This window comes from Nannobrachium achirus (assembly GCF_963921795.1).
Source record: "Nannobrachium achirus genome assembly, chromosome: 12".
In the NCBI taxonomy this organism is placed as follows: Eukaryota; Metazoa; Chordata; class Actinopteri; order Myctophiformes; family Myctophidae; genus Nannobrachium; species Nannobrachium achirus.
In genome coordinates, this window is record NC_137832.1 from 62,866,527 (window position 1) to 62,888,826 (window position 22,300).

At 46.1% G+C, this 22,300-nt stretch overlaps 1 protein-coding gene across 1 annotated transcript in view; it reads right to left on the reverse strand.

The window, feature by feature from the left end:
* kiaa0825 (KIAA0825 ortholog) overlaps positions 1-22,300 on the reverse strand; it is a gene marked incomplete at both ends in the record, with an annotated part of 289,583 nt that overhangs the window by 234,322 nt on the left and 32,961 nt on the right. Inside the window, 7 exon segments of the mRNA XM_080738825.1 lie at positions 3,866-4,151; positions 4,289-4,305; positions 4,422-4,427; positions 4,556-4,561; positions 4,623-4,628; positions 7,060-8,058; positions 10,625-10,830. Coding sequence (XP_080594951.1) covers positions 3,866-4,151; positions 4,289-4,305; positions 4,422-4,427; positions 4,556-4,561; positions 4,623-4,628; positions 7,060-8,058; positions 10,625-10,830 — 1,526 coding nt within the window.

The following is a 22,300-nucleotide window of genomic DNA, read 5'->3' on the forward strand; positions in this document are numbered from 1 at the left end:
ATGAAATGGTCACTTTAGAAATGTGCAGATACCCTGTATACACTTACAGTATACGTTATGTCGGTTTGTTTGTTGTTGAGAAAACAAAGTATAGACAATGGCATGAGCAAAACCGGTCATACTTTATCGTACGATGGCGGCACATGTGTAGTGTATACATGAAACATTAAGGAATACCACAGAAATAGGAGAGGAATAGGCATAGAAATACGTCGTTGTCGGGCAGAAATCTTAGTCCAGTTACTTTTCAGGAGAAAAATACAAAAACATGAAGGGAAGAAAGTTATAGCAATGTTCCAGAGGCAGTTTGAAAGATGTTAGAGGAGGTAGAAACAAATCGGGACAGAGTAAAGACGGGATGGGAGCCGGCGAAGGAGGCAAAAAAAAAGAAAAAGAAAAAAGAAAACGTCACGAGGGGTCTTTTCAAAGCCAAACGAGGATGAGGTGTCCGTCCGAGCCGGCAGTCTCTTAAAGCCCACAGGTTTCACATCAGAGGAAGGGGGCTGCCTTGATTGGCTGCTTACACGGAACTACCGTCAATCCACCTCTCCTTTTCCCAGGCTCTCATCCCTCCCTCATCATCTCTCTCTCTCTCTCTTTCTTCTTCCTCTTCTCTTCCTCTCTTCCTCATCGTGTCCGTCCACAGATCAGTCCGTATTCTCCTCTCTCTCTCTCTCTCTCTCTGCCTTCCACTTTACATCCCCTTCAAGAAGACATAACACTTCTTCCCATGGCCCCCGGCCTGATCCAGGGTGTCAGCCCCCCGATGTCAGAACCAAACCATCTGGCCTGGCCCTCCTCTCTCCCCCTCCCTCCCGCGGAGGGCCGGCCGGCCGGCGAGGCTATCAATCTCCCCGGCTCTCTGGATGCTGTGGTGTGGTTTGTGTGGTGTGTGATGTCGGGGGGGAGGCTCCATCACTTAGCCAGGAAGCAGTAAATGGAGAGGAAAATTAACCGGGGATGCCGGCCGGGGCTCCATGAACGAGAGGCAAAAGAGGGTTCTCGATCTGTGGGTTCGGGACCGGGGTCCCCAAATTATTTTGGATTAAGTTAATGTGCAACATTGTTTTCTCACTCAACAGTGAACAAACCAACACAAAGTTTGTGTATAGAGAGGGTATCTGCACATTTCTAAAGTGACAATTTAACGACTTTTTTTTTTTTTTTCTTAAATTTTTATCCCACGATTTTTGTAACCCATTTTTTCACCCGGTGCCAATTGCCTAAGCTGTGATCCTGGGCTCTACTCTCCCTCTGCCAACCTGGGGAGGGCCCCGAACTGAGCTCATGCTTCCTTCAATGCATGAGGAGTGAGCAGGCCGCTTCTTATCACCTGACAGGGGGAGCTTCTCCGGTTGGACGTAGCGCGTGGAAGGAACACGTTATTCCAACCAGTTCCATTCCCCTCCATCAGGCGCCCCGGCTGGCCAGGGGGAGGCTTTATAGAGACCAGGATTACTGCATGTTTTTGTGAGGGTATCTACCCTAGGAGACACGGGGAGAACATGCAAACTCCACACATGAAGGCCCTTTTGCCAACCCCACCTAGGGTGTGGGCACTGATGACGCGGAGGAGGGAACACGCCCCCAGCACCCACAGTGTCCCCCGGCGGGAATCGAACCCAGGACCTTCTAGCTGTGAGGCGACAGCACTACTGACTGCGCCACCGTGCCCCCAATTTAACGACTTTTTAACCCTTTCCAAGCCACGGGGAGCCTCTTAATATTAAAACCGTTTTATACCGGACATCTGAGCAAGGAGTCTCAGCTGCGCCGTCTTTTACCGTACTGGCCTGGGTCATTAAAACCGAAATAAATGATTTTTATCCGAAAATCGGCGATCGTCTAACCTTCCCTAGTCACCACTCGTCCATCGATAGCACATGGCTTGTCTGACATGAAGCAGAAGTGACGTCAGGTCCATTCCTTCTCAGAGGCTCCTTGGCAGCCACCCATTTACTGTTTATACACGAGTGCTACTACAGCAGGAGTGCTGCGGGCTATGCGAGCGAAACTGTTCATATCTACTCTTGATTCACACGTGGATTATTTGAGCCGACATTTACGTGAACGGATCGCGCACGCGAAACGCACAGGGACATGATGTGTCGGCCGAATCCCCCACTCTAAGCCAATGCAGATTGAGAATTTCATTGGGAACTGTGGTGAGTAAACAACGGGGGATCGCGGTATGGTAATGGGGGATGAAGACCACGTGATATAGCGCTGGATGTCTGGTAAAATGAATGCGGTTCAGATCATAATATAATAATAGAAATTTCACGGCTAATCTACCAACAACCATTCTATTTCGGCTGGCGAAGTGTTAATACTTCTAAAATGACAAATTAAACATCACCCAGGTTTTTTCATCTCACTCACGTCAATTTGTCTGCTGACCTCACTCAGCAACAAAATAAACAGAAAATAAACCAAAATAAAAATAAAACAATTCACAGCGGGCAAGCAGTGATCACCCCATGATGGGCACTGCAATGTAGTTAAAGAGAGAGAGAGAGAGAGAGATGGGTTTTACAACTCTAGGGAGATCTGTGGAGGATAGGTTTAGGTGTACGTATGTAAATTGGATGTGTGTGAATGTGTGTGCTTAATTGTGTGTACACGTGTGCATGTGTGTGTGCGTGTGCGTGTGTGTGCGCGTGTGTGTGTGTACACGTGTGCGTGAGCGCGTGTGTGTGTGCGTGTGTGTGTGTGTGTGTGTGTGTGTGTGTGTGTGTGTGTGTGTGTGTGTGAGAGAGAGAGAGAGAGAGAGAGAGAGAGAGAGAGAGAGAGAGGAAGGAAGGATGATGGGTGGAGGAAGAAGAAGAAGAAGAAGAAGAGAGAACAGAAGGAGAGAGAGAGTTTCAGTCCCACAGCTGGCTGCCCTGACGATGATGAACGACTGTCTCCTACTGCACTGCACTGCACTGTGTGCACTGTGTGTGTGTGTGTGTGTGTGTGTGTGTGTGTGTGTGTGTGTGTGTGTGTGTGTGTGTGTGTGCGTGCGTGCGTGCGTGCGTGCGTGCGTGCGTGCGTGCGTGCGTGCGTGTGTGTGTCCTTTGTCGACTAAAACTATGATGAAAATGTTCTTCGACTTCGTTCTTCGTTTTCACTGACCAACTATGGGTGCGTTCGGAAATGCACACCACGTGTGCTCTCAGTGTAGTGAGTGCAGTGGGCGGTGGCGTTGTAGAGTGCGTTCAGTGAGGCTTATTTACGAACGACCAGTTAAGGGGCAGCGGTGTGCTTTTTCACTTTGAACTCTGAAGGAAAACTTCCTGTAAAGCAGCAGCTGCCAACATAACGTTGCTCATGAAAGGTCATTTGATTCATTACATTGGCCTACCTGCTGTTAGTTTACACGTTGATGCGTGTGTAACAATAAACCCCAAAAGGACCTATCAAGCCGCAAATGGTGCATTTTGTGATCATTTCCTCCATTCTTCAAAGCTGAGAAGCGCTCGAGACATGGCCATGAGTAGAGTCGTTCAGTGCGTGCAGTTGTGCACTCAGCACACCCGGTGTGCAGCTCACTGGATTTCCAAATGACATCGCACCGAGTGCGCCGAAAAAACAAACGACAACATGGCACACCAGTGCGTTGAGTGCGCATTTCCGAACACACCCTAAATAAAAACTAAATTCTGATGATGACTAAACACACACACGCGCGCGTGCACGCACGCACGCACGCACACACACACACACACACACACACACACACACACACACACACACACACACACACACACACACACACACACACACACACACACACACACACACACACACACACACACACACACACACACACACACACACACACACACACACACACACACACACACAGCCCGGTAGGGATTACCTTGGCAATCATTTTGGGAGTCTCGCTCTCTGCACAGGCATGGTGGGAGGAATCATCTCTGACGGGGGCGTGGCAGAGGGCGAGGGGGGTGTGTCCTCCGGCGGCGGCACCCTCCTCGTCGCGCTGGAGGGCCTTGGCGCACGCGTCGTCCAGCACCACTTTGACACAGTGCCCCATCTGGGGCGCCAGCCCCCGGAACGCAGAGCGCCACTCGCACTCCAGGACCACCGCCTGGGAGAACCAGGGACAAGGATTAGAGACACAATCACTACTCCAGGACCACCGCCTGGGAGAACCAGGGACAAGGATTAGAGACACAATCACCACTCCAGGACCACCGCCTGGGAGAACCAGGGACAAGGATTAGACACTCCAGGACCACCGCCTGGGAGAACCAGGGACAAGGATTAGAGACACAATCACCACTCCAGGACCACCGCCTGGGAGAACCAGGGACGAGGATTAGAGACACAATCACCACTCCAGGACCACCACCTGGGAGAACCAGGGACAAGGATTAGAGACACAATCACTATGGATATGAAACACCAGATACCTCATCCTGGGAGAACCAGGGACAAGGATTAGAGACACGATCACCATAGATATGAAACACCAGATACCTCATCCTGGGAGAACCAGGGACAAGGATTAGAGACACAATCACTATGGATATGAAACACCACATACCTCATCCTGGGAGAACCAGGGACAAGGATTAGAGACACAATCACTATGGATATGAAACACCACATACCTCATCCTGGGAGAACCAGGGACAAGGATTAGAGACACAATCACCATAGATATGAAACACAAGCAGGGTTCCCACACATTTTTACCAATTAATTTCCCAAACTTTTCCAAAACCTTTCCAGAATATATAACAATAATTCAGCTCAATAACAAGTCGCTTACTCCTATGCGCAATGCCCAAAGACAGGTAGTGTATGCCAGTGGTTCTCAACATTTTCAGGCCGTGACCCCCGAAATAATCATATTTTAACTGGGGACCTGGCACCCTGACGAGCACTAAGAGTTGAGGAATTTTGTTCTATTGTGAAAATAGCAGATCTACATGCTCACAACGCCTCGCGTTGCGAGGCGTTCTGAGCATGTAGATCTGCTATTTTCACAATTTCTGCCTCTAATATTTGACAATTTGGCCCATGTTTAATTTGTCATTTCAGAGGTATTAACAAAATCAATAACCAAAGACAATGCATAGCTATTTTTTCCAGGACCTTCCAGGACCCTTGATCAATTCCAAAACCTTTCCAGTACTGGAAAAACAAAATCTAATTTCAAAATATTTCCAGGAATTTCATGACCGTGGGAACCCTGCACCAGATACCTCATCTGCCTCTGCAGTCCATTGGAGCGATGTGTAACAACTGGAGCCTGGACGTTCCGGGAAAAAAACGAGGGAACGCTGCCAGTCAAAAGACCCTTTTCGACTGCAGCTTTAGCACCACCACACTACACTACACTGCACTACACTACACTACACTACACTGCACTGCACTGCACTGCACTGCACTGCACTGCACTGCACCGCACCGCACCGCACCGCACCACACCACACCACACCACATAAAAATATCTACATTTTCCATTACACAAAAGTATCCCTATTGGTAAGAAACAAATTGACCCGTTTAACTGTGATTATAATACAATATAAATTTGTATTACAACTATCCTAATTATAATACACTATAATAGATTATAACAGTGATGTCACGTGACATCCTTTTTATGCCCATATATGAGTCATTCTGTACCACATCACTGTGACTCACTGACATCTCGTGACATCACTTCCTGTACTGACAGTCAGACAATACTGACAGTCAGACAAGCTACGAGATTTCTCAGGGTATAATGTGACCTTTGGTCGCAATAATACACTATAATAGATTATAACAGTGATTATAACACAATAGAATCTATTATCATGTATTACAACTATATCCTGGTGGTCTAAATGAAAAGTCAGTGAGTGATCAGTCATTATGAAGTGTTTGGCCCTGTTTGGCCTACAGTAGCTCAGACCTACTCTTGATTGGATACTTTTAGTACCATGTTTAGTACCACTTTCACACCACTCTACCCATTGCCTTGTAGTGGAAAACCTGGTACAAGTGGGCGGTTTGGTGTGGTGTGGTGTTGGGCCATGTCAGTGGAAAAGGGGCTAAAGTGACTACTGGCCAATCACAGCACGTCTTTATTGATGTATGTGTGACGCACGCGGAAGCGCTGCACGCGGCAGCGCTGCACGCGGAAGCGCTGCACGCGGAAGCGTTGCAGATTCCCTCGGTTCTGCGATGCATTATGCCCCACAGATATAAAGAGCTAGATGCCTTGTTCGCCTCTGCAGTTCATTGGAGCGACGTGCAACAGTTGTAGTCCGGACATCCTGGAAAAACTAAGGGAACGCTGTCAGTCAAAGTGACTACTGGCCAATCACAGTGCGACTTTTCCGGGACTTATCCAAGGACTACAATTCAATTCAACAGAGCCAGTTCCGATGTTGCGCGGCTCAGCTGTTCTTACAGGCTGCGTACGTAAAGACCCGCCCCCACCTACCTCTGATTGGCCTAGCAACTTCCCTATGTGTGACGCACGTGGAAGCAATGCACACGTGATTCCCTTAGTCCCTCGATGCACATGCATCAGAGTCGAAGGAGGTGTCTAACTTTCTATGTCTATGTTATGCCCCCGAGCCGAAGAGGGCGTCTACCTTTCTATGTCTATGCACGATCAGGCCAATCAGCAAGCACAGCCAATCGAAGCTTCGAGCTTGTAGATCTGCTACTTTTGCTTTTTGTGTGAGACCGTAGTGTGATCAAGTATAGGGAGTTAATTTACCAAAAGAATACGGGGACCTAGATCCATATTCTAACTGTTCCTGCTCGACAGCAACGATATTCAAGTGTATTCAATCAATCAATCAATCAATCAATCAATCACTCAACCAATCAATCAAAAATATATGAACGTTACCTCTGTTCTGTAGAGGAAACTTCCCTCCACGTCTGACTCGTCTCTGCTCTTCTTCAAAATGCCTTGAGAGACCAAAAACATATTTTCTCATTCAAAACCTTTTTGACAGAACACCATTTATGCACCACATAACAGTATGTATGCATATGATTATTATTAATAATGGTACATAATGCTTGGGCTGAGACCTTCAAAGTGGGGAGAGCCAGGAAGCAGGGTGCAGAGACCTTCAAAGTGGGGAGAGCCAGGAAGCAGGGTGCAGAGACCTTCAAAGTGGGGAGAGCCAGGAAGCAGGGTGCAGAGACCTTCAAAGTGGGGAGAGCCAGGAAGCAGGGTGCAGAGACCTTCAAAGTGGGGAGAGCCAGGAAGCAGGGTGCAGAGACCTTCAAAGTGGGGAGAGCCAGGAAGCAGGGTGCAGAGACCTTCAAAGTGGGGAGAGCCAGGAAGCAGGGTGCAGAGACCTTCAAAGTGGGGAGAGCCAGGAAGCAGGGTGCAGAGACCTTCAAAGTGGGGAGAGCCAGGAAGCAGGGTGCAGAGACCTTCAAAGTGGGGAGAGCCAGGAAGCAGGGTGCAGAGACCTTCAAAGTGGGGAGAGCCAGGAAGCAGGGTGCAGAGACCTTCAAAGTGGGGAGAGCCAGGAAGCAGGGTGCAGAGACCTTCAAAGTGGGGAGAGCCAGGAAGCAGGGTGCAGAGACCTTCAAAGTGGGGAGAGCCAGGAAGCAGGGTGCAGAGACCTTCAAAGTGGGGAGAGCCAGGAAGCAGGGTGCAGCGAACGAGACCTTCAAAGTGGGGAGAGCCAGGAAGCAGGGTGCAGAGACCTTCAAAGTGGGGAGAGCCAGGAAGCAGGGTGCAGAGACCTTCAAAGTGGGGAGAGCCAGGAAGCAGGGTGCAGCGAACGAGACCTTCAAAGTGGGGAGAGCCAGGAAGCAGGGTGCAGAGACCTTCAAAGTGGGGAGAGCCAGGAAGCAGGGTGCAGAGACCTTCAAAGTGGGGAGAGCCAGGAAGCAGGGTGCAGAGACCTTCAAAGTGGGGAGAGCCAGGAAGCAGGGTGCAGCGAACGAGACCTTCAAAGTGGGGAGAGCCAGGAAGCAGGGTGCAGAGACCTTCAAAGTGGGGAGAGCCAGGAAGCAGGGTGCAGAGACCTTCAAAGTGGGGAGAGCCAGGAAGCAGGGTGCAGCGAACGAGACCTTCAAAGTGGGGAGAGCCAGGAAGCAGGGTGCAGCGAACGAACGGAGGCAACAAACCCACGCAGGCAGAGGCAAGAGTTCACCAACCCAGCCAGGGCTTGAAAGTGAATGCTAAATGTGTTAGCCTATAGCGTGCTAAATGTGTTAGCCTATAGCGTTCCGAGACATCCATTATTTAAGCGTGAACATTTCCATATCACTCATGAATCATATGATATTACGCGTTTAAAAGCCCACAAATGAGCGCCCGCCGCCCGGCGTTGGAACTTAAAGACCTGTGTTGTTACTGTATAGATGTCTCACGGGTTTCGTTTCGCTCACGCACGCCGCATCATATATATATATATCGTCACTGTCGGACAGAAACCTCGTATCTCCAAGTTTCAAGTTTGTACGTTTTTTCACCAAGTAAAGCCCTGCTTCATCAAACAAGTCTGTCGCACGAAAGTAGTGAAAACAGCCGATCTACAAGCACACAGCGCCTCGCACCGCGAGGCGTTGTGTGCTTGTAGATCTGCTGTTTTCACTAGCTTAGTTCATTTTTAAAATGATAAACACAAACCGAACGGTCTTGGACATACAAGGTTTCCACCCGACAACGACGATATATATATATATATATATGTACCCGACATTAACCGTCCCTGTGTGAGACGCGGGCGATCAGTGAATACACGGCGCCTCAGCGCCGCAGCGGGGAGCCACGCGGGCTGAGGGCTTCTTCTTGCCCGGATGATGATGGCCTCGTCTAAATCTGAGGGGCCTTGGATTTGATTTGAACCCCAGATAGTGTCAGGCTGTGTAAGGGGTTAATCCTTTGAGGAAACACTGACTGAGAGAGAGAGAGGGGGGAGAGAGAGAGACAGAGAGGGAGTGGGGGTGGTGGGGGGGAGGGTATCGGAATTAAAAGGCTGCAAACATCAAGGCCGCCAGTTCTCTAATCAGGACGCGAGGAAGCGAAGACCCCAGGCGAGGCAATTTAGCCGAACAAGACTAGCGCCACCGCCGCCACGCAACGGGCGATGGGTGCGGAGGGAGTTTGGGGGGGGGGGGGGGGGGGGGGTGCTGGGGGGGGTGGATAAGCAAGTGAACTGCGTCACTCTTTGACCTTTAAGCCCCCGCCCGCATCTGATGAATTTCTGGCAATTAAGCCGTTTGATTGCCTGGAATTAATGATTTGGATAACTGGCCTTTTAAAGGCTGTTTACCTCTCTGTAAATTGAGCCTTTTCTGCAAAGCCCTGTTTTTTTCTTTCTGTTCTTTTCTTTTTCTTTTTTTTGTAAATGTTAACCTTTATGGAAATTAGTCCACGCACCAAAGAGCTTTTCATTTATTAAAGTCCTTGTCGATGAGCAGACGGTTCAAAGGGGGGGGGGGGGAAGAGAGAGAGAGAGAAAACTATTCCGAGATAATTCCCTGGTTAAAGTAACACACAGCCTCACCACCATGACTTCTGTGGAGGGGAGGTTTGTTCTCTGTAGTCTGCATGCCGAGGCTGAGCTCGCCAGCCTTCTGCTCTGACACCAAAATGTGGAATGAATGTCCATCCATTATTTCTTCTTTTTTATCATTTTTATCCCACGATTTTGCAACCCATTTTCACCCAGTGCCAATTGCCTATGTAATCCTGGGCTCTGCTCTCCCTCTGCCGCGCCTGGGGAGACAACGGACTGACCTCATGCTTCCTTCAATGCATGAGTAGTCCAAGTTGTTTCTTTTCACCTGACAGGGGGGATTTCCCCGGGATGGACGTAGCGCGTGGAAGGAACACGTTATTCCAACCAGTTCCTTTCCCCTCCATCAGGCGCCCCGGCTGGCCAGGGGGAGGCATTATTGAGACCAGGATTACTGCATGTTTTTGTGAGGGTATCAACCCTAGGAGACACGGGGAGAACATGCAAACTCCACACAGAAAGGCCCTATCGCCGACCCCACCTAGGGTGTGGGCGCTGATGACGCGGAGGGAGAAACACGCCCCCAGAACCCACAACTTGGAGAATCAAACTGAACCAAACCTGACTCCGCCCATCGCGCCCTGACAGCCAATCAGCGTTGATGTTGTCCGGAGACACGGACATGTTTTTGGTGTTTGGAGTTGAGATTGAGACTCCCTTTTTTCCGGGTGTTTCGCCTTGATTCCAACGGGACATGATTTTTTACCAACGCGGACCTGGGGCCGACCATCGTGGTAAAGTGTCGCCGTGAAAACAATCAGATCTCTGCTTCCCTGGCGTTCTTTGCACCTTATTCAGAGATAAAGCCCTTTTTATGTTTCAGCATAGAATGGAAGTGTATGCAGCCTAGACGCTCCATTTTGTTTCTGTGCGAGCCACGTTATGACGTATGGACCAGGGTCTTTCACAGGGAACACAACATGCGCGCACCTGCACGCTGCCACAGTTAACCCCTTGTCTCGTTTCTCAACGAGACAACTTAGTTTTGGCACAGCGACCTCCAGTGGCCTTATCTCGTTACTGAACGAGTTTGGCCCCATGGGTGTTAAGAAAAGGTTTTACTAACGTAATAAAATCATGTGTAAAGTTTGCCAAAACCTTGGCTTGTTTACATTGGGGTCATTTAAAGTATCTTTAACTTGTGGTTTACCTTTGACCCCGGGCATCTCCCCGGCACAGTTGACGAACGCCATGCCGGTGGCCAGCTCTTCCACGCTGCTCTCGAACCCCAGCAGTGTGGAAGCCAGCTGGGTTAGCGCCCCCAGCTGGTGGGAGGTCAGGCTGAAGTTCCTGCCTTTCTTAGGGAGCTCCATTGGTGCTGGAAAGGAGGATGGAAACAAACAAGGCCATGGTTAATTTTGACAGCAATTGGGGTGGGGGTGGGGGGATATCGGCCGATGGAAAAATCGTCCGTCTTGGAAAAACAGTTACTTTTCAGGATTGAAATTCAAAAGCATCAAACGGAGCAGATCGACAATCTCCGAAACGCGCCGTTTGCGTCGCCTTTCACGTTTGCGGATCTCAGCACTTTTGATGTCTGTGCGTGACGCTAGCAGCACGATCAGGCAGTGTTGGTAAAGTAACTAAGTACATATACTTAAGTGCTGTACTTAAGTACAGTTTTGAGGTATTTGTACTTTACTTGAGTATTTCAATTTCAATACTTTTACTGCTACTCCACTACATCTCGGATCCAAATATTGTACTTTTTACTCCACTACATTAAAAAAAAAATTAGTTACTAGTTACTTTGCAGATATTACATTATAATATTATAAAACATACATTAACCACTTTAGCCCTATTGTATACCTACACTATTTGAAAATAGCCGATCTACAAGCTCACAACGCGTCGCAATGCGACGCGTTGTGAGCTTGTAGATCTGCTATTTTCAACATTTTGTACTTTTACTTTTGGTATAGTTTAAGTACATTTTGATGCCAACGCTTTCATACTTTTACTCAAGTACATTTTGAATTCCGGACTTTTACTTGTAAAACATGAGTACTTTTTCCACCACTGCGATCACACAGGGGCGTTTAAATTACGACAAAACGACAAAGAGGTAACATAACGGAGGCGAGAGGTTTCTCCCCGTCGGCCGACGATTATGCAACACTTACAGCTCCTTGAGAATTGGCATATGCACATCTAACCCACTGCAAAACTTTTTCTTTTACAGCCCCCCCCATAACCCGCCAATGACCCCCCCCCCCCCTCCGTAAATATGGGTTTCCCAGTCAGCGGGGGCTGCCAGAGCCACATCACCCGGGGATGTTCCGCATTAAGACGCAGACGCGGCGTTGTACCAACCAGACACACTGACACCCTGCTTAAATGAGCTGCTCCACTGGAGAGGCGACTGGGAGCGGATGAATTCAGTATTAGTTTAGAGACCATGAAAGAACGCATGATGATTGAGAGTTGAGAGGGAGGGAGGGGGAAGGGAGAGAGAGAGAGAGAGAGAGAGAGAGAGAGAGAGAGAGAGAGAGAGAGAGAGAGAGAGAGAGAGGGAGAGGGAGAGGGAGAGTGGGGGGCTTCTTCCAATATTTGTGACACATTATTATTGCCTCTAGATCCTAATGTAATTTTGCTGTATTTTTGAAACAACATCTGCCAATATGACATCACACACACACAGTCCCTCTGGCCCGCATTCACAAGGTTCAAGAGTGTGTGTGTGTGTGTGTGTGTGTGTGTGTGTGTGTGTGTGTGTGTGTGTGTGTGTGTGTGTGTGTGCGTGTGTGTGTGTGTGTGTGTGTGTGTGTGTGTGTGTGTGTGTGTGTGTGTGTTTGTAGATCGGCTGTTTTCACTAGTTTAAATCATTTTTAAATGATAAATTCAAAACGAACTGTTTTGGACATACAAGATTTTCACGCGACAACGACAATATCTGAACTGTCGCTGGAGCAGTGTTTTTTTTTATCAATCTTTTTGGTAGTAATCAACACCAACTAAAGGTAAGAAAAGCTTCTAGGTCATAACTCTCCTCTAAAGAGTTAAGGCTGCTTGTAACAACCGGGGGGGGGTGAAGCATTTAGGAGGAGGATTTCTGCTTCAGGGTTATCAGTGATGTTGTGGAAGTGAGATGATCTGGTCCTAATCTGGTCCTAATCCCTCAGAGTCTGTTTCACCCCAAGGGAAAACGGCTGGTTGTTGTTGTTCAGGATGACAGGAGTTCTTCCTGCAGTGGTGGAAAAAAGTACCCTACTACATTCAGGGTTCCCACACATTTTTACCAATTAATTTCCAAAACTTTTCCAAAACTTTTCCAGAATATTTAACCCAATTTCCAGGACTATATAACAATAATTCAGCTCAATAGCAAGTCACTTACTCCTATGCACAATGCCCAAAGACAGGTAGTGTATGCTAGTGGTTCTCAACCTTTTCAGGCTGTGATCCCCAAAATAAATCATATATTAACTGGGCACCCGGCACCCTGACGAGCACTAAGATTGACGAATTTTGGATACCACATTTCTATTGTGAAAATAGCCGATCTACATGCAACGCGAGGCGTTGTGAGCATGTAGATCGGCTATTTTCACAATTTCTGCCTCTAATATTTGACAATTTGGCCAATGTTTAATTTGTCATTTCAGAGGTATTAACAGTAATCAATCACCAAAGACAATGCATAGCTATTTTTTCCAGGACCTTCCAGGACCCTTGATCAATTCCAAAACCTTTCCAGTACTGGAAAAATATTTTTCTAATTTCAAAACATTTCCAGGAATTTCATGACCGTGGGAACCCTGTACATTTTTTACATAGTACATGTGTAAATACAGTAATGTAGAAACAGTAAGAAAAAGTAAAAAGACTGGTAATAAAACTTTACTTGAGTACCAAAAGCATCAGCATCTAAATACCAAAAAGCTCACGACACGCCGCATCACAATGCATTCATTATGAGCTTGTAGATCTCCTGCTATCGTCCGAAATTTAAAAAGTGGTTAATATGTTTTGTTAAAATATAAGAACCTACAAAGTAACTAGTAGCAACTAAAGTTCTCAAATAATTGTAAAAAATAAAAAAGTAAAAAGTACAATATTTGCCTCTGAGATGTAGACCTAGTTGAGTAGAAGTAAAAGTATTGGAAATTGGAAATACTCCAGTAAAGTAAAAGTACCTCAACATTCTACTTAAGTAGAGTACTCGAGTAAAAGTATTTACTTGATGTTACTTTCCACCACTGACAAGGAGTCCTTCAAGATTTTAAACCTTTCTGCTAAGCGTGGAAGTGGTCTAATTCAGAAATGGTGGGGAGTTCACAGACAGTTGCTACGCTTTTTTTTCTCCTTTTTTTTATCTGTGCACACGACCCTGTCCAGCTATTCTCTTTCTGGAGGACTGTGGAATTGCCATACATACCATATGGTTATTTTGAAGGTGAGCAAACGTTCTATATTACAGCCTTGTAGAACTGTAAGCGTCAATAATAAACTGTTGACTGCCTGATGCTTTTTTTTTTTTTTTTTTTTTTTTTAGAATTGTCGGTTTTCCACTAGGGATGGGACGATACGCAATATTATCATTTATCGTGATAAAAAAACACTCACGATAATCGTATCGTGGAGATTTCATTTATCGTGATATCGTCCTCCGTTATGTACTGGGATCAATTCACCTTTTGTTTGCAGAGCTGCATATCCGATACCACTTAAACCCTCTATAATTGGTAAAAGGTACTTATAATATACATACTCGATACAGTCTTTTTTTTCACTCTCTATCAAATGTCTTGTGAGCTTGTAGATCTGCTATTTTTGGGTAAATGTTCTGCCTCAGGATAATGGTTTTGATTATCCTGATAATATCGTAAATCGCGATTTTCTTTTGTCACAATAATCGTGATGTGACATTTTCATATCGTCACATCCCTATTTTCCACAAAACATTCCCTTGGATGATGGTGAAGGAAAGGCGAGTTTATTTGTGTAGCACGTTTCCACCTCAAGGCGACTCCGTGTGCTTTGCAGAACAAAGTAAACAACATGTTACAAGGGCACGGTCGGTCATGCGCACTTTTATTCTGCCTTTGAAGGAGGATTCTTTCGATGCATTTCAATGGGAATTTATTTTATAGAAATTCACAGCTCCATGGAAAATGCATCGTGAAAATTCTCCTCATAGCTTGAAAGAATGTGACCGTGCCCTAAAGTGACAATACGATAAAACAAACCAAGTTAAGAAAAAAAAAAAAATGATAAATAGAATTACAGTGCAGAGGAGAAAAAAATAAATAAATGAAAAGTGAAATAATTCAATGAAAATGGCAAACAAAAGGGTCTTAAGCGAGATTATGATTTATTTGTATTTTTATGAAATACTTTTGACACTTATTGGAATCCTGACTACTAATTGAAGCCGAGGCCGAATTGGGCCAATCGCACGAATGAGCCCTGACAGCACAAGGTTCTACAGACTCCAAATGTCCAAAGGTTATAAATCTCCATATGCGGAGTCCTGACAACTAATTGAATTTCCCCACCGCAGCAGATGCCGTGCAGTACCCGGCCTTGACCCGACCTGATACGCGATTTTCCGGAAACCCGGCTGCGAACGGTTCGGATTCTCCGTATGCAGAGCTGATGTCTGACATCAGGGTTTTCTGTAACCGGCGCTGTGTCTGCAGAGATCTCCATATATGGGCATAAATGGACACAGGCAAACAGATGGTCAAAACGGGTCCTATGACAACAGGTATAATGGGGTTTGCATTACACAGACTTCGGCACGCGCGTCCCCCGCCACAGCAGGGAGTGTAGTGCCTGGCCACGACCCAACCCGATACGCGGTTTTACAGAACCGGCGCGAAAGGTTTGGAATATCCGTATGCAGAGCTAATGTCTGACATCAGTGTTTTCCGGAACCGGCACTGTCTGCAGAGATCTCCATATCGGTATAAAATGGATGCAGACAGACATATACAGATATCTCCATATATGGGCAAAAATGGACAAAGGCAAACAGATGGTCAAACGGATCATATGACAACAAGTATAATGGGGTTTGCATTAAAGGGTGGGGCAGTTGACAGGTTACCATGGTTACGTATTGAATTAGGATAATGAGCATAAAGGGAGAGGCAGAGATGTCCATATATGGGCATAAAATGGACGCACACAGACACAGATATCTCCATATATGGGCATAAATGCACACAGATGGTCAAAAGGGGTCCTATGACAACAGGTATAATGGTGTTTGCATTAAAGGTGGCGCATGCATTCCCTATTTTTCCCTAAACATTTTAACACTCACTTTTTCTTTTCTCTAAATTACAATCTAAAATATGAACCCTCTTTGTAAGAAACTAAAGTTGTCCTTTAAAAGGTAGGAGCGTTGTTTTCCCCGAAATTCTCCTTTAAGTACAATACTTGAGTAAAGGTACTTTAGTTACTCTCTCCACCGCCGGCTATAAAATCACATGTCTGGATTGCAGCAGCGACTTGGTGACCTTGTGCTTCTCTAAGCAACAACGTGCCTCTCAGCCTCTCCCGGAGTCATGTGAAGCATTGCATGCAAGCAGCAGTAGTCTCGGCCCAGCCCCCCCCCCTCCCCTCCCCTCCCCTCCATCCAGCCCAGGTTATATTGGGTATTTATTGCCCTCTTCCTCAGCCAAATAGCCGTGTAGCCGCGGCGGGGTCCAGTACACAGCCATCCAAAGCTCATTATACCTTTGTCACAACGGCGGGGCCCAAATGGACGCCCTCGCGGCCCCCGGCTGATGGAGAGGGGGGTGTTTAAACGCTCAAACACCGGGAACGCAGCCCGCGAGCCGCGTTAAGATTTTAACCACTTTAACCGTTACTTTATGCGTTAGAACTATTGAAAAATAGCAGATAAACAAGCTGCGAGCTGGTAGATCTGCTATTTTTGAAAAAATCTTGAAAATGTGTGCAAGTCTTTGAATATCTTTGACCCGATCTCTGACCTCGACTTCTAAATCCTTCCTCTAAATCAGGGGTTCTCAAACTTTTTCATGTCAAGGAGGACCCCAAAATTACATGTATTTGGCCGCAGGGACCCCCATCTCAAAATATGTCGTTCCAGGGAACCCCCCAAAAACAGAGATTTGAGTTACAAAAGTCTACTTTGAAAAATATATATTGAAAAAGGTGGACACATTTTCACGATTTTTCAAAAAGAAAATAGCACTCGGTGCCGCGCTGTGAGATTGTATGTCTGCTATTTTTCAATAGCTAAAGCATTGAATAATTCTAGGCGTAAATGGGTTAAGAGCACCCAGGTGTGTCATATATAGCGCTATAGTGCAGTGGCGTTGTGTTCCATAGGCTATATGCGGCGAGGGAAGGGTGGGGGTGGGGGGGGGGCTGCTAGCCGTGGCCCCCAGCCAGAGAGGGGGGTTCAGCCAGAGGTCAAAGAGCCGTGAATCAGTCAGGGAAGGAGAAAGGGGGAAAAAAAATACCCTGTGCCAAAGTATAAGGACGGCTTGATCCCCCCCCCCCCCCCCCCCCCCCCCCAGACGACCACCAATAATGAGTTATTCGGTTATTGTTTTTGTTAGGAATATTGCGCGCTCGCGTGGTGTTATCTCTGTGAATCATCATTATGGAAACGTTGACAAGCGGGCTGATATATAAACGTTGGAGTCCTTACGGAATTGTGGAAGGAGGAGTTGGCCGAGAAAGGGAAATATTTACGAACAAATATCCTCGTATTTTTGACAGAGAATAAAATTCATTCATGGTGAAAAATGTTCGTCGAGTAGCTTTTTCTGTGACAAAAAAACAGAAGAAAGATTAAAAAATCTGTAGATCTGCTATTTTGGCAGTGTTCTCCCCAGGATTTAGACGTGAGGGTTCAGGTGGTTAATATAAAAATTAAAAATTAAAGTCCCTATCACACAAAGATTAGGCGACCCCCTAGGGGTCCCGGACCTCCTGTTGAAGACCCGTGCATTACTGGAGGTCCAGGGACCACCAGTGGTCCTTGAGGGGGTTCCAGGTGGTCCCCAGCTAAATGATGGAGAGTTGGTAAGCAAATAGACCCTTATAGATCTTTAACTCTTGAGAGTGTAAAATGAAACCAAATCACAGGTCCATTTGGTTTCATTTTATGCTTAATTTAAGAGTTAAATTGATTGTTAAACATCTGCATTACTTAATTTAAAGAAGTCTACACAATTACAACATGTAGAATAATTGTCATTTTGATTGACCTGTGATCAGTCCTATGGCACCACGTCAGTACAGCCTAGAATTGTGGACAAAATCTAATCCAACCAATATCATCCAATTCTTCCATGGATGAATTCAATTTAGGCCTAGAATTATTGAATGCTTTAACTATTGAAAAATAGCAGATATACAAGCTCACAGCTGCGAGCTTGTAGATCTGCTATTTTTGAAAAAGTCGTGAAAATGTGTGCAAATCTTTGAATATATGTATTTTTAAAGCGAACGTTTGTAACTCAGATTTTGCTTCTGGGTGGTCCCTGGAACAACATATTTTGAGATGCGGGTCCGTGGCGAAATACATATCATTTTAGGGGTCCTTCACATGAAAAAGGTTTGAGAACCACTGACATAGTAGTCTCTCAAGAACAGACTAACTGAGCTCCAGTTAAGTGAAAAGGACCTTTTCTTTGACGACGGCTCACCAGATGGCTGACATAGAAACGTGGGTTTTTTCAAAAAAAAACTTTGAAGGATTCAAAGACACTTATAGAATCGGGTCAAAATTCAACTTTTCAAGTAAAAAAAATAAATAGCAGATCTACAAGCTCGCAGCGCGGCACTCGGTGCCGCGCTGTGAGCTTGTATATCTGCTATTTTTTAATAGTTAAAGCATACAATAATAATACACAATAACGTGTACCTGTTCTGAATGGGTTAAGAGAACAATTGTTTCAGGGCCCACAGCTGCATATCTGCCGTATACAGTATACTGATCATTAAAACAAACATTAATAACAATTAAACATACTCCTCGACTACTGCCACAGTGTCGACTATAGTGGTTATAGTGGTCGTCTAAGGCTGGGCAAAATATCGAAAATGTATTGATGTCGAGGTATCGACATGCAAGGTATGCATATCGAGGAAGACGGCTTGAAATTAGGTATTGGTGTACAGTATGTGTCAAATTAATTAACAGACACACTACGCATGCACGTAGCATTATGCAAAAAAGCTGTCCATCTGTAACCTATTGTGTTTATTTCAATAAAACTGGAATAAGGCATTTAATGTCTTTATTCTATGTGTACTGTGCCATTATCTGGATTAGGCAGGCAGTGGACCAAAAGCAGAAAAAAACATGAAAAACGATATAATGCAATTGTTTTTACTAATATCGTGAGTATTGTCGATATCGAGGTATTCAACAAGTTTATCGAATATCGAAGGTTTTCCTAATATCGCCCAGACTTATCGTCTAGTGGACTAGTCAACTAGTTGGTGAAATCCCCCAAAACACTTGCACGCACACATGCACCCACGCGCGCGCACACACACACACACACACACACACACACACACACACACACACACACACACACACACACACACACACACACACACACACACACACACACACACACACACACACACACACACACACACACACACACACACACACACACAGTGTGACTGGCAGTGAATGGAGTGAGAGAGAGGGTAAAAACAGAGAGAAGTAGAAGTTGTTTGCGTGCATGCGCGTGTGTGCGAGTGTGTGTGCGTGCGTGCGTGCGTGTAAATTCGGGATGAGCAGGAAAAGGAAAAAGAGAGTGTGGAGCAGCAGAGGGAGGGAGGGAGGGAGGGGAGGGAGGAGTTGAGGGAATTCCCTCAGCAGTTGTTATTGATTAGGCTGTTTACGGGAGGATAGTTTAGTGCCGTTTACAAAACAGAACAGATGCAGCCAGTGAGCGAAAAAAGGTAAACAATTTGTGTGTGGCGGGCTGCCAACTCCCCCGCCCTGATGTAGTAAAACTCACAGAGAAGAGAGAGCCTGCTTCCCTCTGGGCTGACACGCCGTACCGCTACTCCATTTCCTCTCTCGCTCAGTCTCCGCTCCACACATACACACGCGGGCGCGCACGTGCACAAGCACGCGCAGGTTTGTATTTACGATACTTGCGAGGACATAGAATTTTGGGGAAGGTGGAATGCCCTGACACCATCCATTAAAACGGTGTCTTCAACGTTTTCAGGCCAAGGACCCCTTAGCTGAGAGAGAGATGAAGCAGGGACCCCCACAACCTTTACGTACATTCCATATAGTTTCATCGTTTGACAGCGCAATCATCAGCGTATTTTGGATTCATGTCAATTGATGTTCCAGATATTTAACCACTTGAACCGTCAATTCTTAATATACTTGACCTTTACCTCTGTACTTAGTCCGCTCTTTTTCCCCTCAACACAAACCTCTTTGACGAAAATAGCCGATCCACAAGCTCACAACGCCTCGCAGCGCGAGGCGTTGTGAGCTTGTAGATCTCCTATTTTTGGCAAGAGTTCTCTTAATATGGACTTAAGTGTTCAAGTGGTTAAGAGAAAAAAAAAAGGTTCTATCACACAAAGATTTGAGGACCCCCTGTAGTAACTCTGAGGACCCCCTAGGTGTCCCGGACCCCCTGTTGAAGACCCCTGCATTAAAAGGATACTGGTTTCTTTCAAAATTGCCCTGAGAAAACATCTATCAGGAGACCACAATAACATACGGTTATTGCGTATGGTATTGATGAATTGAATATGTAGGACAACAATGGAACTCGACTGGCACAACTGACAGTAGGTACAGTATAGAATAGGGAAAACTTTAACCCATTCAGAACGGGTACACTATATTGTGAATCGTTATTTTATGCTTTAACTATTGAAAAATAGCAGATATACAAGCTCACAGCGCGGCACCGAGTGCCGCGCTGCGAGCTTGTATATCTGCTATTTTTTTTTTATCGTGAAAATTTGAATTTTGACCCGATTCTATAAGTGTCTTTTGAATCCTTCTAAGATTTTTGGAGAAAACCTATGTTTCTATGTCAGCAATCTGGCTAGCCATCGTCAAAGAAAAGGTCCTTTTCACTTCAACTGGAGCTCAGTTAGTCTGTTCTTGAGAGACTACTATGTCAGTGGTTCTCAAACCTTTTCATGTGAAGGACCCCCAAAATGATATTTATTTGGCCACGGACCCCCATCTCAAAATATTTAGTTCCAGGGACCACCCAGAAGCAACATTTGAGTTACAAACGTTCGCTTTGAAAATACATATATTCAAAGATTTGCACACATTTTCACGACTTTTTCAAAAATAGCAGATCTACAAGCTCGCAGCGTGGCATCGGTGCCGCGCTGTGAGCTTGTAGATCTGCTATTTTTCACTGGTTAAAGCATTCAATAATTATAACTCTAAATGGGTTAACCCCGGCACCTAAGCCCAACCTCTAATTGTCTAATCCTGACACTAAACCCCCTCCCCATACCTGAATCTCTTCCCGATTATAAGGACCCAGGAGAAATGGCCCTCACGATGTCTGTTTCTCAAATTGTGTGGTGGGGACAGTTTGGTTCCAGTGTTAATTTTGTCGACTAAGACTAAAAGAGCAAAATATTTTGATATTTTGTCGACTAAGACTAGACTAGACTAAAACTATTTCAGAAGACTAAGACAGGACTAAGACTAAATGGTGTGCTATTCAAAATACTAGGACTAAATCAAAAAGTGTTGAAAAAAAAAATAACACCGTTTGGTTCCTCACACAAGTAAGTAGTAATGCACGCACACTCTCACACACCTCTCCCTCTGTTGTTCTCTCCATCTCCTCTCACACACCTCTCCCTCTGTTGTTCTCTCCATCTCCTCTCACACACCTCTCCCTCTGTTGTTCTCTCCATCTCCTCTGCAGACCCAGAGAGCAGACATGGCTACAGAACGGCGGCGCGTGTCGTCACCGTCGGGCAGAAACCTCGCATCTCCAAGTTTCAAATCTTTATGTTTTTTCCCCCGCCAAATAAAGCCCTGCTTCGTCGCACGAGACCGTCGCAACACAAAAATAGCAAAAAATAGCCAATCTACAAGCACACAACGCCTCGCTGTGTGCTTGTAGATCGGCTATTTTCGCTAGTTTAAACCGTTTTTAGAGTGATATGTTCAAAACGAACGGTTTTGGACATACAAGGTTTCCACCCCGACGTTACGCGTTACGGAGGGAAAAATGTTTCCGCTGTCTGCCTCCTGCCTGTGGTGTGTGCAGGGGCGTCACAAGGGGGGGGGGGGGGGGGGGGGGACTGAGTTACCAGGGCCCAAGGTGGAGGGGCCCTAGTAACTTTAGCTATTGAAAAATAGCAGATATACAAGCTCACAGCGCGGCACCGAGTGCCGCGCTGCGAGCTTGTAGATCTGCTATTTTTCAAAAGTCGTGAAAATGTGCGCAAATCTTTGAATATATGTATTTTTTTTAAGTGAACAATTTTGCGTCTGGGGGGTCCCTGGAACTAAATATTTTGAGATGGGGGGGGTCCTTCACATGAAAAAGTTTGAGCATCACTGACATGAAAACATAGGTTTCTTGGCACACATTTTCACGATTTTTCAAAAAATAGCAGATCTACAAGCTCGCAGCGCGGCACTCGGTGCCGCGCTGTGAGCTTGTATATCTGCTATTTTTCAATAGTTAACATTCATGGGGGGGCCCGCAGTGAATCCTTGTACCCAGGGCCCAGATTTTGGTGTGACGCCCCTGTGGTGTCTGTCTGTGTGGGGGGGGGGGGGGGGGGGGGGGTTACTAGTGCATGTGTCTGACACGGAC